Source organism: Xyrauchen texanus, chromosome 20 (assembly GCF_025860055.1).
Source record: "Xyrauchen texanus isolate HMW12.3.18 chromosome 20, RBS_HiC_50CHRs, whole genome shotgun sequence".
Lineage (NCBI taxonomy): Eukaryota > Metazoa > Chordata > Actinopteri > Cypriniformes > Catostomidae > Xyrauchen > Xyrauchen texanus.
This window is the reverse complement of record NC_068295.1, coordinates 24582532-24598090: the sequence shown is the minus strand read 5'-3', so window position 1 is coordinate 24598090 and position 15559 is coordinate 24582532. Positions and strand designations below refer to the sequence as shown.

At 37.5% G+C, this 15559-nt stretch overlaps 1 protein-coding gene across 3 annotated transcripts in view; it reads left to right on the top strand.

The window, feature by feature from the left end:
- The window catches only part of LOC127660382 (neurotrypsin-like), a 28882-nt gene extending 13542 nt beyond the window's left edge, over positions 1-15340 (top strand). For 2 of the 3 annotated variants that reach the window (XM_052150531.1, XM_052150532.1), the window contains exons 4-14: positions 716-854; positions 947-1125; positions 2257-2404; positions 3555-3733; positions 3891-4032; positions 4400-4614; positions 8217-8358; positions 8461-8727; positions 10178-10300; positions 10479-10759; positions 14621-15340. In XM_052150531.1, the coding sequence (XP_052006491.1) occupies positions 716-854; positions 947-1125; positions 2257-2404; positions 3555-3733; positions 3891-4032; positions 4400-4614; positions 8217-8358; positions 8461-8727; positions 10178-10300; positions 10479-10759; positions 14621-14940 (2135 nt within the window). In that variant the 3' untranslated portion in view covers positions 14941-15340. The remainder of the gene's footprint in view (positions 1-715; positions 855-946; positions 1126-2256; positions 2405-3554; positions 3734-3890; positions 4033-4399; positions 4615-8216; positions 8359-8460; positions 8728-10177; positions 10301-10478; positions 10760-14620) is intronic. The other variant, XM_052150533.1, reaches the window with a different exon arrangement.
- The last annotated feature ends 219 nt before the right edge of the window (positions 15341-15559 follow it).

Genomic DNA, 15559 nt, shown 5'->3' with positions numbered 1-15559 from the left:
ATGTATAGTTGGACAGATAAAAACAGTTGCTCGACTACAAAAAACCCACGGTGGCGTGATTATAACTGCACATATAAACGTTCTGGCTGATAGAGTAACAGTAACCATTTAGATAGATGACATCTTTACACCAGTAGATGGCAACAAATGTGTGTAATGAGTTAAGTCATTGAAACATTGATTCAACTCATTCATCAGAAAACACTGAATCGTTCTTAAATGAAACATTGGAATTTTACGAATACAATTCATTCACTTAAAGGAATAGTTTGCCCAAAATATTTTAATCTGTCAGTATTTACTCACCCTCATTCCATCCCAGATGTCTATGACCATCTTTCTTCACTCTGTTGGTATGCAAGTGAATGGGTACCAACATTTTGAAGCTTCAAAAGCACATTAAGGCAGCATAAAAGTAATCAATAAGAATCCAGTGGTTTAATCCATATCTTTAGAAGCGTTGTGATAGGTGTGAGTGAGAAACAGACCAATATTTATGTCCTTTTCTTTTGTTTTTGGTGATTCACATTCTTCCTGCATATCGCCACCTACTGGTCAGTGAGGAGGATTTATATATTTTTTTAAAAACAACTGAAATTTTGATCTGTTTCTCACCCACACTTATCATATCACTTCTGAAGATATAGATTTCACCAGTGGAGTCTTATTGATTAATATAGTTGATTTTATACCTATTCCACACTCACCTTTCCAGGTGCAGTACGGTTGGTGGGGGGTTCGTCCAATAAGAGTGGCCGCCTCGAGGTGTACCTGAATGGCCAATGGGGAGCAGTATGTGGCACCCACCTGACTGACCGAGATGCCAGTGTAATCTGTGGACAATTGAGGCTTGGGTATGAGCTGCAAACTCTATTCATTATCATCTAATGGCTCATACCTGATTAACACTATTGCTATTATGTTATTACCTGCTAATACTGTACAGTGAATTTGGCACTGCACTTCGGCACTCCTACTTTGGACCTGGTTCTGGCCTCTTCCACTTTGAACGTCTTGGCTGCCATGGCAATGAAAATTCTCTGCTGGAGTGCCGGAGTCGGAAATATGTCTCCGGCGACTGTAACCATGGCAATGAAGCTGGAGTGGTTTGTGATGTACCTAAGGGTATGTTTGATTTTTTTTGTATTGTGATTATTATTCATGTGTGTTAATTTAACCACTCTGTCATGAATATATTTGTATTTAATTTCTAATGCTTTATGATGTGTAGTCGCCTCAAAAATGTATTTGGATATACACACTATGTATATCAATGTGTATCAAACCATGTGCAATCTACAAACAAACAGTGCAAGACCTTTTCTCAGAACTAATGTTAATGTTAGAAGCTATCTCTGTAATCGTTTTTAGCCAGCTGGTCTCAAGGGGATTTTTAGCTGATATATTAAGTCATTTTCCCTCAACTTCACCTAGGTGTCCTAGCAGAGTAACCGCATGTGTAGTTCATCATAATAACTATGGACATGCTTCACTATATTTGACAGTATGGATACTGTTCTGATAAAACAATGTATCACTTAAATATTTTAGTTAAAAAAATTAGCTTTTTAATTGTAATTGTGGCTGACGTGTGCAGATTATTAGGGCTAAAGGATATTGTGTTTGACAGAGAACACTTTTACTGACGTATTTATATTGACACAAGCATATTTAAGTTGGGAGAATTAAGCTGCGTGAAGAAATGAAAAGTTATCTTTGTTGCATGTTCTCAATTTCACTTTTCAGAATTGCAATTCGTAAACCAACAGCTGAGCTTTCTGTATCTGCTCAAACTTCATACTTCTATATCTATCTTTGCAACAGCGTTATAGAGTGGACAGGCCTTCTGTGGAGCTAAATGAAGACAGAATTCATCAACAGTGTGCCTGTTGCAATGTGTACAGTATGTATGAGTGTTGGGGGGTGGGGGTACTTTTGCAACAGGGTCAGGTATATTTAGAGAGAGCTGTGAGTTATTCACACAAAAATATTAGGAAGGAGAAAGCAGTCTGAGAGCTCTGAGGGTTTGCCAAGGGTCCTTATATATTTCCTCATCCTGTGCCACACAGAAACACACACATACACCTACATTACCCTTCAAATCTTTCTTCCATATGTGCAAGACTTAAAAGGGATTCCCTACTGATGTAAATAGCTTCTGCTGTGATTATGGTGACATATTTTGTTAATTAATTTATCATTCTCCTCTTCAATGTTTATGAATTGATTGTTGATTGATTAAAGTGTTTTGTTTAGGCAGTGGTGCCCCCCTAAGGCTTGTGGGAGGACTTGAGGATTTTGAGGGGCGTGTGGAGGTGTATCAGAATGGGAGGTGGGGCACTATCTGTGATGACGAATGGGATGATATTGATGCTGAAGTGGTCTGCAGACAGTTGGGATTGGGGTAAGCATTATCTGCTTATAGCATTAAAGGAGTAGTTCATCTAAAAATTCAAACGTGGATATTATTTACCCTAATGTCGCTCCTAGCCAGTATGACTTTCTTTCTTCCATGGGGCGTTTTCGGAAAGCTTTTTTGAAAACAATGTTTATTTTTGCAATTCTGTTTGGTGGCGCTAGTGGCGCAGAAAAGACATACTTCAGCTTTCATTTTTAAAAAGGCTTTACGAGTTTTATTTGCTATATAATAAAAGTGAATAGTGACTCTGGTCTGTCAAACTCGAAAAGACAAACACACACACACACACACACACACACACACCATAAAATAACAGTAAAAGCAATCAAAAGTGAATAACAACTTAAATTTCTTTCTCTTCAAGGCACAACAAAATCGTATTTCTTTCGAAGACTTATAGTGCCATATATAGTCATATCGATTAGGTTTACTGTGGTTTAATGTTTTTTTTTTTTTTTTGTCTTTTCTGAGCTTGACAGACCAGGGTCACTATTCACTTTTATTATATGGCAAATAAACTCTGTTAAGACTTTTTTTAAATGTATTCCTTTGTGTTCCACATAAGAAAGAAGTCATACGGGTTTGGAGCAACATTAGGATATTTTTGGGTTATCTTTACATTTAATACAATGATATCTATGGCTATTGATCCTTTGCAAGTTCTTCAGGTATTTACAAGAGCTCAGAGTCACTGAGGGTATAATGCACAAATATGTGGGCTAAAAGGGCAGTATTGCACACACACACACACACACACACACACACAGTGAGTGGACTTTATTTATATAGATGAATGGAAGGAGTGTATGAATAATTAATGGAGTGCCAGGATTCACTCTGAATCACTGATTTTACCTTGTATCGTCCCTTTAACACAATGCCTTCAGTTCTGTTTTCTCCTGTGATTAGAGCAGCCGTTCATACATACACAAACACACATACACATAGACTTAGATAAACTGCTGTGTTACCTTACACTGTAAAGGAACAAACTTAGTTTTGTTGTATTCTACTCTTTAGTGGCAGTTCTATCCCAATATTTTTAATTTCCCTACTTCCTAGATATATTCTAAACAAATGTATCTTCATTGTGGTTTTGATATTGGAAAGAATCACGTGCAATGTTTGTTTTCAGTGGTGTGCCAAAGGCGTGGACATGGGCACACTTTGGGCAGGGCACCGGGCCAATATTCCTGTATGGGGTGCACTGCACAGGAAATGAGCTCTCTCTTGAGGAATGTCCTCATGCTCCTTGGGGTCAGCACAACTGTGACCATAAGGAGGATGCCGGAGTCTCATGCAACCCATATACAGGTGAAGATGACTCAATGCCAGAACCATATCAGACAACAACATCAACACCCTTATGATAACACATTAAAATACTGTAGGGAGCAAAAGTCCTACCCTGTTATCAGTGTTATATTGGTGTAGATAAGTACATCACTTAACAGTACTAATGCTGCTGTAGATGGAGTGTTGCGTCTAGTAGGAGCTGATAGCCCGTGGGAAGGGCGCCTTGAGGTATATCATGCTGGACAATGGGGCACAGTGTGTGATGACAACTGGACTGGACGCCATGCCCAGGTGGTGTGTCGACAGCTGGGTTACCGGTAGGTTGTTTATTATGCTTGGTAGAGTGCATTTTTTATGCACTACTAGTGAAAAGTTGGACAAACCTACAAATTATTTTAATATTAGCAATTTCCAAATTTTTGCATAATAGTAAAGTCATGAAAATAGCATAAATGAGAGCATAGTGCATAACAAATGAAATGCAGTGACGCAAAACCTGTTAAACACTATCTAATATTTTTGCTTCTTCAAAGTACCCATGTTTGGCCGTCTGCTCTTTTTTTTCTTTCACTATCTTTATAAAATAAAATAAAAAAACTTGACTAGTGTTGTTTCATTCAGTTTAAAAGTGGAGCATTTCAGACTCTGTAATTTATTGCTGAAATACAATTATTTGTCCAAAAGAGGGCGTGCTGAGCTGGCTCCGGATGGGATGTACGGGCAAGGCACAGGGCTGATCCTGCTGGATGAGGTGAAATGTGAAGGGGGAGAGAGCTCTCTGCTGGACTGTGCTCATGATGAGTGGGGGAAGCATGACTGCTCCCACAGTGAGGATGTGGGAATACGCTGTGAGAGAGAACGTGAGAACAATGAAATCCCTGAAGTGCCTCCTGTCACAGGTGTGTAAAACCTATGTAAACACTTTCATCCGTTTTATTGAGATAAAGAGTAACACTGTGTTGCAATAACATTTTATGAAAAAAGTTTGATGCAATAAAACAACAAGTGATAAATCTCTTCCATGTTAATCCATGTCTTTTTTTTCCAAGACATCTCTGGGTTTTATTTTACCTCAAAATAAAAAAATAAGAAATAATATTTTGCATAAAGATCGATCGATCGATCGATCGATCGATCTATCTATCTATCTATCTATCTATCTATCTATCTATCTATCTATCTATCTATCTATCTATCTATCTATCTATCTATCTATCTATCTATCTATCTATCTATCTATCTATCTATCTATCTATCTCAAAGCTTGGAAGCTCAATTTGACAATGCATGTAGGCTTTATGACCAAAACTGAACAAGTGCTTTGAAATTTGCAGACAAATCAGAAGTGTTCTGTTTTGATTTTGCACTGTACATATTATTGTAATCAGTAAAAACATCTAAAATCAATGTGTCATATGTTGTTGGAAAGCTCTCAAATATGGAGGACAAAACATGCAAAAATAATGAATAAATACATAAATAAATACATGTAATAATAAAAAAATAAAGGAATAAATGTCTTGATAAAACAAATATAATTAGTTTTTAATGAAAGTTATTCCTGAATTTATTTTTGCATGACTTTTTTTCCTTTATTTATTATTTTCTCTTTTTATTTTTATTCTTTAAATCTTTATTATTCTTTCATTTGTTTTTTTTATTATTTATGCATTCATATATTTTTATATTTATTTATTCCCACATGTAATTATTTCTATATTTAAATATTCCCACATTTATTTATTTTTGTATTTATTCTTACATTTCTGTCTCTTGTATGATAATGATGTGGGCGTGTTCTTCTTACCATTGGCTTATTGTAGACTGAAGCGTGTGCTCGATTACTCTTGACTTGTTTTGATGTTAAGTTAGGTCATAGCCATATCGTGTAAACTAAAGCTATTTGTGGGGCTAAAAACACAAGAGCTTAGGTCAATCCAAGATGTATTGGTTATACTAAAATCACAAAATAAATGGGGAGCTGTTTCTTCAACAAATCCACAAAATGAGCAAGTTTCATAAATGATATGATTTAACCTTGTCCTTGTCTTTTTTCTGTGTATATAACTTCATATTTTGATGTCCGCAAATCCATACTATTGATTTCTGTTGTTATGATTGTTCATTGTAAAAGATACAACCATGGTTCATTTCCCTGATCCTTTATGTATGTATGTATAAGTTCTGCAAAAAAAAAAAAAAATATATATATATATATATATATATATATATATAGTTGACGCTTCACATATATCTAGAGAGTTGCACAACTTGCGAATGAAGTCGATAACCACGCAAAAAAAAAAAAAAATGTTTCATTTAGATTAGTGGTGCTTATTGATGGTTAAGGAGAGCTGTATGCCGGTATGAATGTCGAAGCACATCCTGGATTGTTAAACTCTCTGCAAAACGTTTCCCTGCATATTCAAAATCTGTGCGAGTCAGAGGGTGCTAATGTGGGATGTCCATCTGCTTCCGATAAGTACTATTGAGCTCTCAACCAATGCATCACTGGAGCTATGCGAGGACCGCCTCCCTCATTTCCATGTAGCACACAGAAAAGTAAAAATAAATACATGTATAAATAAATAAATAAATAAATAAATAAATAAATAAATAAATAAATAAATATATATAATATGCCTCCATACTCCATACAAAAATATAGCGAGTAATAGCTACGTATTTGTCTTTTACATACATGTTTCATGTGAACAAGTGACGCTCATATGCCACGTTTTCGCTTATAACTTCACTAAACATAAACCGAACATAAAATATCACATAGCATTACTTGGAGGAGGTGATTATCTTTAAAACGAACCCACACAAAGTAATCAAATGCATAGCTCATTAGAAAACCCACGCAAAGCACAAAGTGCACACAGCATCTGGCTTTCTGGCATCTTGCTATCTGGCTACAAAAATGTTAATTAGATGCACTCAGAATTAATATAGGATTATATGACATCACCTTAAATGCTATAGCGTCATGGAATGCTAAACCAATCGGATTGGGTTCAGATTGCTCTATCCAGTGGGGCAGAGTCCTCCATATTGGGGCAGAGAGTCATTTGATCAATCACTGTAATTACATATGGCCACCAGGAGATTGCACCTTGTACATGACACAGACTCAATGATGACTAAATTTTTTGAAACTCATTCTTTTAAATCTCATTACTAAAATCACATCTGCATGCTATACAAACCTATAGTCATTTTTGTATTTGCATTTGTAATGTGTTCTTTTGTACAGTAATTATGATTTATTTGTTTGGATAGGCTTTTGGATACTTGGAGATGTTTTTGGACATTAGGATAAATTATTTTGTATATTTCTTTGTCGAATCAACACAAAATTAACTCAATAAAACAAAAGCAGATTTTCTTAGCCACCTTATTTTCACCCTGAGGTATACAATGTAAAAAAATTAAAAAAAAGAATAAAAGTACATTTTTGGCATTTTTTTATTTATTTTTTCAGTAGTTTCTTTGGTGGAGAGTGTCAGAATGTACTTTTTCCTGTAACAAGAAATCTTTAAAAACACCCTCAAAACTTAAAGGGTTAAAATAGCCTTCATCTTTCATGCAAAATATAAATTATTATTATTATTTTTTGGGCATAATTTTACCTGTACATTTCTTTAAGGGATTCTGCTATTTTTGTCTCGTTACACTGGGTAGCTTTGACCATAGTGAAATTGTACTCGTCTAAAATCTAGCTCCAAACTGCTGTATATTAAACATCAGATATGATTGAATTCACTGAGATTTTGTTGCCTGGAACAGCATATTTGCTATCAGTGTGAAATATTACTCATCGCTGAAAGCTTGTTGAATGGCGCCTGGTTAGGAGATTTGTAAAGGTTAATGGAATCCACCGTTTATGTAATTTATTGCTCTCATCAGAAAGAAGTGATTTCATTCTATATGGCAGCAATAATTTTTTTTTTGCCCAATTTGGAATGCCCAATTCCCACTACTTAGTAGGTCCTCGTGGTGGCACAGTGTTGCCTCCGCTTCTGAGATCATCAATTCATGCATATTATCATGTGGCTCGCTGTACATGACACCGCGGAGGCTCCACATGTGGAGGCTCATGCTACACTCTGTAATCCACACACAACTTACCACGTGCCCCATTGAAAGCAAGAACCACTAATCGCGACCACGAGGAGGTTACCCCATGTGACTCTACCCTCCCTAGCAACCGGGCCAATTTGGTTTCTTAGGAAACCTGGCTGGAGTCACTCATCACACCCTGGATTCGAACTCACGACTCCAGGGGTGGTAGTCAGCGCCAATACTCACTGAGCTATCTAGGCACCCCTTATGGCAGCAAATCTAAATGGCATGTGCATTTCTTATTTTCTCTATTCTGAAGGATCAGTTAAGCTAAATATATGTGATAAATTGAAACAAAAAAATCTGCTAATTTAATTCTCATCCATATATTCACTATCTTTACTGTACTGTTTCTAGCTATGCTGTGTTTCAGGTCCACTTGTAAGGCTGGTTAATGGCGAGAGCCGCAAGGAGGGCCGTGTGGAGGTGTTTATTAATGGCGAGTGGGGAAGTGTGTGTGACGATGGTTGGGATGACATCAATGCAGGCATAGTCTGCAGACAACTGGGATTCATGTAAGCATGTTTAATGTGATCATACAAGATGAAGAAGAAAATGTTCAGAAAAACTTCAGACAAAACTAATTTTTTCCTTTCTCTCATCATTTTCAATATCAGTGGTTCCTCCAAGGCCCGTTCCATGGCTTATTTTGGCGAGGGTCAGGGGCCCATCCATCTGGATAATGTGAAGTGTGTTGGGACAGAGGCTTCATTGGGGGAGTGTTCAGCTCTAGGCTTAGACGCCCATGATTGTAGACACAGTGAAGATGCAGGGGTCATCTGTGACTACATTACTGAGCCCATTAAATACAAGCAGGAATGTGGTCTGAGACTCAACACACAAAGGCGGCAGAGAAGGATAATTGGAGGAGACAATTCTCTACGGTAATGAACATCAAATAGACAGCAAACAACAATTTTTAATTCTGCATTTTTGTCTTATGCAGTAAGACATTATTAAAATAAGATACATTTTACTTGAGAACCCGTGCGACACCATGTACACATGCGTGGATGTTGTATTTTGGATTCGCTATATGCAACACATAATTAAATTAAATTTAAACGACTGATTTCAGTTCAGAAGATGCTGTGATGTAAGTAAGTTTTTTAACTTTCAAGTACAGAGTCATGTGACAAAACAACATTGGTTTGTCTTTGGGAAAAACACCAACAAATCTAAATCTGGTAAGAAACCTAATTATATTTTTACACTGAAACCTGTTTGAGTCAAAAGATTAGAGTTTCCTCTGATATGCCATTTTTGACATTTGAGTGATTAATAGTGAAACATCACGCTGCTAAACACAGTGCAATCCAATGTGTACTTTTGCATATTCCTTAGAAATCCTATATTTTCTATGCATTGGTTCATCCAAAGCTGAAATATTTTGCTTTCATAGGCTTTATATGGAGTTAGGATGAAAATAAGGTGCATTTTGTCTAGTGCAGACTGCTAATACTGCTATTTATATCAAGTCCGACAAATCATCCTCCAAAAATCTGAAGTTTTTTTTACGGAGAGTGTTCTGATTTTTTTTCTTCTGACTGCAATGAAAATGTTACGTAAACTTGGTTCCCTGAGACGAAGGGAATGAGACATTGTGTTTGCTTACACATATGGGGAGTGTCATTCACTGGACCTAGTTGAAACCTCTTTACAATAACACCAATATTCTAATATCGGCTATGGTGATTCAAACGAAATAGCAAGCGCTCTAAACAGAGAGGACTTGTGAAGATAGAGAGATGTTACGTCTAGGTTGTAAAACCTTGTGAATGTGTTTTGAGAAGACCATCCTGCTGCAAAACATATGTCTTGAAAAGACACACCATTCGTCAATGCCCATGAGGAGGCCATGCCTCTAGTGCAAGGATTGTTCCTCATCCAAATGAAATGGAGGAGGGAAGAAGGCTTGAAGGTGAACCACCTGTGCTCTGAAGGGTGTGGTTAGAACCTTAGGCACATAACCTTTTCTAGGTTTGACTCGATTTTCATCGATGTCTGTTCCAATAAATTTGTCACAATTTTAAGAGCGATTTTAACGGTTTCAAAGTATAACATCTGGATTTCCATGTTAAAGTGGGACATTTATTTGAATGGGAACTGCCGATTACACTTGTCAAGAGCCGTAAATTGCAAGTGGAACTCTTTAATTTGAAGCAGTGGTGTAGTAGTGTCTGAAGTTGGGCATACTGTGAATTTATGAAAGACCTATTATTTTTACATGCTTGTGTGTTTGATGATGCAAATAGGAAATTAGGTTTTGAGTTAAGAGTACATTGTGGCAATAACATCATTTTATGCATATGCATAATCTGAACTGTCATGTAGGGGGGATTGGCCGTGGCAAGTATCTCTATGGCTAAGGTCTCAATCAAAAGGCACCCATCCGCTTTGTGGGGCAACTCTCATCGATTCCTGTTGGGTTATAACTGCTGCTCATTGCTTTAAGAGGTGAGAGAGAGACTCTTCTGCCATCTAGTGGCTGTATAGAGAATGTCAAACAAATGACAATTCATGTCAGATTTGCAGTGAACATGCTGTAGTTTCCATTTAGTTACATATAATATACATTTGTACATTTCTGTTTTCTTGTTCCCTGTTTATTTTTTCTCCCTTTTCTTTCTCTCAGGTTTGGCACAGACCCCTCCCGTTATGTGGTACGGCTTGGTGACTACCACACAGAGGAGAGGGACGACTTTGAGCGCACTCTCTCTCCCGAACGCATCGTAATCCACAAGAGGTACCTCAGCCAGGGCTGGGAGTATGATATTGCCTTACTGAAGTTGAAGGGCACTGATGGGAACTGTGTGGCCTTTAACCCACACACTAATGCAGTTTGCCTTCCAGCTCAGGGCAACAAGAGGGGCAAGAGGCCCACTGCATGCGTTATCACTGGCTGGGGAATTACAGGTACTTCACAAGTGTCTCTGACTACCTCTAACCAAATGTTGTGGACCTCTTTTACACCCATATTTAGCACTACCAACTCGTGATGGGATCATCTGAGATGGGTGTTAATAACAGATGCGAACGGGCATATAGTGTCATAGCAGTGGTCGTAGTGTCTGAAGTTGGGCATACTGTGAATTTATGAAAAACCTATTATGAATGACTGTTGTAATTATAGTATACACATAAACTTACAAAACGTTTATCAGGGTAAGTTACTTGCTGGTATGGTGTACTGTACACTACTAAGAAACATGGTATGGTAACTTGATGTTAAATATATATTTAAATTATTGGGTTTCATTAATGTTCCTTTGATTAGGCTACTATGAATATGATTAATACTTTATTAGTACTCTAATTAATAAACAAATTCATAATACACAATAAACTGTTAAGCATTGTAGCTTATATGAGTGGAGTAATATTCACGTTAACACGTTGTCTAGAATTAACATATATAGCTACATAAGAATGAATGGTTATTTGTTTTATGTGTGTACTATAATGTGCTTTTCTGTGTGTAGGGAAATGGTTTTCCTGTTTAGAATTATAAATTGAAATGATTTGATATCACGAGAAAAAGGCACCACTGACAGCAGTAAAGGAAAAAAAAGAGCATCAGAAACTAGTAGGGGTGCAATAAAATGCCACATTTGCACAAAGTTTAATTGTATAAGTTACATTTAAATGTATATACATATATTTACGTTTAGCAGGGAAATAAATTTACAGCGCAAATTATGGTTACTCCAGGGATGCTTGTGCATCAGACACTGTAAATGTCCCGCCCCTTACTGAAAATGAAAATATTATTGGTTAGCAAATATCCAATCCATTCTGAAATGAACGTTCTGATTGGTGGGTCAGCTTAGTCGGACTGTTTGTCCGTGCCAACGGTTTGCTCCCGCAGCTCTGTGCGCATTTGGAGATAATCTCTTACACACTGTGTGCCCATTATTATTAGGCAAGTGAGTATTCTGATCTTATCATTATTTCCATGCACATTTTCCAACTCCAAACCATATAAACTTGAATGCTTATTGGATTCAATCATTTTCAGGTGGTATGTATTTATATAAGGAGAGAGGGTGTGGCAAAAATGCCTAACACCTTATACCAAGGTGTGCATAATTATTAGGCAGCTTCATTACCTTTTGGGCCAAAAAGAAATTTAACTGACACAGAAATGTCAAATATTTTCAAATGCGTTTCAGACGGATGCAACACTCTTGAAATAGCTCCACTATTGAGGTGTGACCACCGGACAATCAAACATTGTTTTGAATTGTCAACTGGGGCGCAAAAAACGCATGGAGAAGAAAAGGTGCAAATTAACTACAAAAGACTTGAGAAGAATTTAACGTGAAGCTACCAGGAACCCATAATCCTCCAATGCTACCATATTCCAGAACTGTAACCTACCTGGAGTGTCCAGAAGTACAAGGTGCCAAGTGCTCATAGACATGACCAATGTCAAGAAGGCTGAAAAACAACTTTTGAAGCGTCAAGATTGGGCAAAGAAATACATGAAGACAGATTTTTCAAAGGTTTTATGAACAGATGAAATGAGAGTGACTCATGATGGACCAGATGGATTTCCCCGTGGCTGGATCACTAATGGACACAGGGCACCACTTAGAGTCAGGTGCCAGCAAGGTGGAGGAGGGGTACTGGTATGGGCTGCTATAATTAAAGATGAGGCAGTTGGACCTTTTCGAGTTGAAGATGGACTGAAACTCAACTCTCAAACCTACTGCCAGATTCTGGAAAGTACTTTCTTCAAGCAGTGGTACAAAAAGTCCTCAGCATTCAAGAAGGCCATGACCTTTATGCAGGACAATGCTCCTATCACATGCATCCAAGTACTCCACTGCTTGGCTAGAAAGAAAGGGCCTCAAAGACTCCCAAATAATGAATTGGCCCCCTTCCTCACCTGAGAACTTGTGGGTCCTTCTCAAATGTGAAATTTACTGTGAGGGAAGACAATACACCTCTTTGAACAGCATTTGGGAGGCTGTGGTTGCTGCTTCAGCAAAATGTGATTGTGAACAGATCAAGAAACTGACAGAATCCATGGATGGAAGGCTCATGGCAGCTATTGAAATGAAGGGTGGCTATATTGGTCAGAGAATATTTTTGAAAGGCCAAACATTTTATGTTACTTATTTGTTGCACCTACTCTAAAAATTGAGAATAAACAATTGAGTTGGGAGAAATTATTTTTGTAATTTAGTTAATAATTGTGAGCTGGGATAGGCTCCAGGCCACCGCGACCCTGTAAACAGGATAAGCGGTTGAAGATGGATGGATGGATGGAGTTAATAATTGTGCACACTTATATATATTCCCCTGAGAAAGACAAAACTCGCATTTTCTTAGTTAAACATTCAGGTTTGAGGTTCAATAACATTTTGGATTGACTGAGAGCATTGAGTTTGTTCAACAATAAAATGAATCCTGGGGAAGAAAATTTGCCTAATTATTGGCATGCAGTGTATATTTACAGTATATACACTGGCGTCCAAAAGTTTGGAATAATGTACAGATTTTGCGGTTCGGAAGGACATTTTTACTTTAATTCACCAAAGTGGCATTCAACTGATCACAAAGTATAGTCAGGACATTACTGATGTAAAAAACTGCACCATCACTATCTGACAATCTGTCATTTTTCAAACAACACAAACTGGCAGGTCTTAAGGTCTATATTAGTTCTAAAATTGCAAAAATAAACGGCTTTCTCTAGAAACTCGTCAGTCAATCATTGTTTTGAGGAATGAAGGCTATACACAAATTGAAGATTTCATACAAAGGTGTACACTACAGTCTTCAAAGGACAACTGACTCTAACAAGAACAAAAGAGATGTGGAAGGCCAAATGTACAACTAAACAAGAGGATAAGCACATCAGAGTCTCTAGTTTGAGAAATAGACACCTCACATGTCCTCAGCTGACAGCTTCATTGAATTCTGCCCGCTCAACACCAGTTTCATTTACAAGAGTAAAGAGAAGACTCAGGGGTGCAGGTCTTATGGGTAGAATTGCAAAGAAAAAGCCACTTACAGAAAAACCAAAAGAAATGGTTAGAGTAATCAAAGAAACACAGACATTGGACAACAGATAATTGGAAAAGAGTGTTATGGATCTTATCCCCATTGAGCTTTTGTGGGATCAGCTAGACTGTAAGGTGTGTGAGAAGTACTCAACAAGACAGCCACATCTATGGGAAGTGCTACAGGAAGTGTGGGGTGAAATGTCACCTGAGTATCTGGACAAACTGACAGTTGGAATGCCAAAGACCTGCAAAGCTGCATGTGGAGCATTTTTTGGATGAGAACTCTTTGAAGTAGTTTAAGAAATTCTGAAAAAAAAAAAAAAAAAATTTAAGTCATTTTTCACATTATTAATGTCCTGACTATACATTGTGATCAGTTGAATGCCATTTTGGTCAATAAAAGTACCAATTTCTTTCCATAAGAGCAAAATCTGAATATTATTACAATCTTTTGGCCCCCAGGGTATACAATTCACTCTACGATGCTGCGGCATTGCGTTATTAGATTGAAAAAGTTCTGGGTCAAAACCCTACTCATTATTCTGGCGGCCATACGTATCATTACTTATATTAGGTGGGCATACGTAAAATCCTAAGATAGGTGGCCATACAGCATATGCCCTAGTCTACACCTCTGTGTAGAAATATATTAGATAATTAATTATACAGTATATCATGGAATATCAAAGACTTTTAAGAGATTTTGCTAAAAGAAAAATAAATATTTTAATGTAATTATTACACCTCTTGTTGTGTCCATTAGACTCCGAGTACTCCCGAACACTGCTGCAAGCCTGGGTTCCCATACTGCCCTCCTGGAAATGTAAAAAATGCTATGGCAGTCGCTTCACCAGCCGCATGTTGTGTGCTGGCAGCTTATCAAACCATCGCCGTGTGGACAGTTGTCAGGGTGACAGTGGGGGGCCACTGGTGTGCCAGGGTGAGGCTGGGCACTGGATGCTCACAGGAATCATCTCCTGGGGTCATGGTTGTGGTAACCCCACCTATCCTGGTGTATATACACGTGTCAGCAGGTTCTTGAAGTGGATTGAGAAGGTCACTGACAGCTCTGCCAAAGTGTGATGTTACAATGTTGACATTAGAGCCACTTAATGCATTGTACTGTACAGTATATACATAATGTAATGCCTCTGAGGGTTTGCCAGCTGGCCAATAGCTAAAAAGCTGGTTTGATCTTGTTTTATGTGTTGCACATTTTACTACTTGCACCATGTCAATTCAATTATTTTTTCTACACTTGAAGAAACATTCATGAAAATGCACAGGAATGTGAAGCCACAGATCTCAGAAGTGGGTGAGATGTTTTTTGATGGACAGCAGCTTTAAAGGGATAGTTCACTAAAAAATGAAAATTCTCCCATCGTGTATTCTCACTCATGCTATCCATTTCTTTTTTTCTGCTGAACACAAGCAAAAATTTTTAGAAGAATATTTGAGCTCTGTAGGTCCAAAAAGCACATAATGGCAGCATAAAGGTAATCCATAAGACTCCAGTGGTTAAATTAATATCTTCAGAAGCTATATGACAGGTGTGGGTGAGAAACAGATCAATATTTAAGTCCTTTATTACTATAAATTCTCCTCCCTGCACAGCAGGTGGCAATATGCACGAAGAATGCGAATCACCAAAAACAAAAGAAGAAGAAAGTGAAAGTGGCGATTTATATTAAAAAAGGACTTA